This window comes from Rhinoderma darwinii, chromosome 4 (assembly GCF_050947455.1).
Source record: "Rhinoderma darwinii isolate aRhiDar2 chromosome 4, aRhiDar2.hap1, whole genome shotgun sequence".
NCBI lineage: Eukaryota > Metazoa > Chordata > Amphibia > Anura > Rhinodermatidae > Rhinoderma > Rhinoderma darwinii.
In genome coordinates this window covers 397,377,789-397,380,288 of record NC_134690.1, presented here as the reverse complement: position 1 = coordinate 397,380,288, position 2,500 = coordinate 397,377,789, and the positions used below count along the sequence as shown (strand labels likewise).

At 45.5% G+C, this 2,500-nt stretch overlaps 1 protein-coding gene across 1 annotated transcript in view; it reads left to right on the top strand.

Moving 5' to 3' along the window:
- The window catches only part of LEFTY1 (left-right determination factor 1), a 21,110-nt gene that overhangs the window by 940 nt on the left and 17,670 nt on the right, over nt 1-2,500 (top strand). Inside the window, exons 2-3 of the mRNA XM_075864618.1 lie at nt 1-93; nt 224-463. The exon at nt 1-93 is cut by the window's left edge and continues 151 nt beyond it. Of these exons, the coding sequence (XP_075720733.1) occupies nt 1-93; nt 224-463 (333 nt within the window). The remainder of the gene's footprint in view (nt 94-223; nt 464-2,500) is intronic.

The following is a 2,500-nucleotide window of genomic DNA, read 5'->3' as shown; positions in this document are numbered from 1 at the left end:
CTTCCACAGACCGGTCAACAATGCCAGGGTCAGTGTCTACTACGTGGAGATGATGAAAGATGGAAGAAACAGGACGTCACTGCTGGATTCCAGGTAATACAATTTTCAATAATCAACAGCAGGGGGCGCTATAAGCAAATATGTATAATTTACTATAATCCTTAATTTTGTACTATCATTTTTATGCATTTTTAAATAAAGGGATGTCTATGTCAATTTTCAGACTTGTGCCCATTATGGAATCTGGCTGGAGGAGTTTTGATGTCACTCATGCTGTGCACTACTGGATGAGGAGCAACGGGCAACCTAATATGCATCTGGAAATCAGGGTAGATGGAGAGAGACACGGGAACTATGCTGCAGAGATGGCAAAGCTGGTCCGATTCACCACCCAAAATCCATCTGAGAATGCAGTGGGCAAACCGGAGCTGGTTCTGTACACACTCAATTTAGACGACCACGGGTAGGTTCTTGCCTCAATCTATTATTCTCAGTGATGTATAAATATTATTAGTATTATAACAGTAGAAGAAGTTGTAATAAAACAGTAGCAATAGCAGTAAAATAGTAGAAATAGCAGTAATATAATAGTAAATGTAGTAGAAGTAATAATAATAATAATAATAATAATATAGAAGCGGTGGTAGCACTGGTAGTAATATAATAGTAGCAGTAGTAGTACTAAGGGCACATCCAGACGTGGTGGAATTGCTGTGTACAGTCCGCAGTGGAAATCCTTAGCAGACAGTTTGTCCATTGGTTTCCACACCTTTTTAGTTCTCTTTGTGCAGACGTTGCGGAAAACTCCGCTGCGGACCATAGGCTGCGATGCAGAATTTTCCCTCCCAGCATGCACTGTCTGTTGCGGAGAAGAAGCGGAATTTCACTGCGGATTTCAGCCTTTGCAATGCAAAAACTGAAATCTGTGGCAAGTCCGCTGTCTTTTCTGCAACGTCTGAATTAGGGCAAAGCCCCACGTGGTAGAATTGCTCTGGAATTCCGCTGCGGACACTCCGCAGCGTTAATCCGCAGCGGACCCGTTTCTCCATTGCCTTCCACTTCTTTTTAGTTGGGTTCGTTTAGACGATGCGGAAAATTCCGCTGCGGAGCATAGGCTGCGGTGCGGAATTTGGTGTCCGCAGCATACAATGGATGTTGCGGACTGGTTGCAGACTCATTGCGGAAGTTCTCCATTGACTTCAATGGAGATTCTAAATTCCGCAATGAAGTCCGCAGCTGTCATGCACATGTTATGTGTGCTGCGGATGCGTCCTGCTTTTTTGACATGACATTTCTTCATTCTGGCTGGACCTATGTATTTCTAGGTCTCCAGACAGACTGAGGAAGTCAATGGGGCTCCCGTAATTACAGGAGCGTTGCTAGGCGACGTCAGTAAATAGTCACTGTCCAGGGTGCTGAAAGAGTTAAGAGATCGGCAGTAACTGTTTCTGCACCCTGGACAGTGACTACCGATCTCAATATACAGCAACCTGTAAAAAAAATAGAAGTTCATACTTACCGAGAACTCCCTGCTTCTGTCTCCAGTCCGGCTTCCCAGGATGACGTTTCAGTCTAAGTGACGGCTGCAGCCAATCACAGGCTGCAGCGGTCAGATGGACTGCCGCGTCATCCAGGGAGGTCGGGCTGGATGCCGAAAGAGGGACGCGTCACCAAGACAACGGCCGGTAAGTATGAAATTCTTTTACTTTCACTAGGGAAAGTGCTGGCCCTTCTCTCTATCCTGCACTGATAGAGAGAAGGGAAGCACTTTTACCGCAGTCCGCAGCAGCTAGTCCGCATCAATTTACTGCACATTTTGGGCAGATCCGCCGCAGAATCTGCAACGCAGATTCTGTGCGGCATTGATGCGGACAGTTGCGGAAGAAAACCGCCACGTGGGGCCATGCCCTTACTTGTCAAATATGCAAATGTTGCTGCAGATTAGTTGCGTAATTGCCCCAAATCTGCACCAACATTTGCATCTGAAAAACTCCGCCCTAATGAACGTGCCCTAATAATATTATAGCAGCGGAAGGAGTAGTGGTAGTAATATAATAGTAGCAGTAGTAGAAGTAGTAGTAATAACAACAACAATATAGTAGCAGTAGTAGCTCTGGTATTAACACAATAGTAGCAGCAGTAGTAGCAGTAGTAGTAGTAGTAGTAGTAGTAGTAGTAGTAGCAGCAGCAGCAGCAGCAGCAGTAGTAGTAGTAGTAGTAGTAGTAGTAGTAGTAGTAGTAGCAGCAGCAGCAGCAGCAGTAGTAGTAGTAGTAGTAGTAGTAGTAGCAGCAGCAGCAGCAGCAGCAGCAGCAGCAGCAGCAGCAGCAGCAGTAGTAGTAGTAGTAGCAGTAGCAGCAGCAGTAGCAGTAGCAGTAGTAGTAGTAGTAGTAGCAGTAGTAGCAGTAGTAGTAGTAGTAGCAGCAGCAGCAGGAGTAGTAGTAGTAGTAGTAGTAGCAGTAGTAGTAGTAGTAGTAGCAGCAGCAGCAGTAGTAGTAGTAG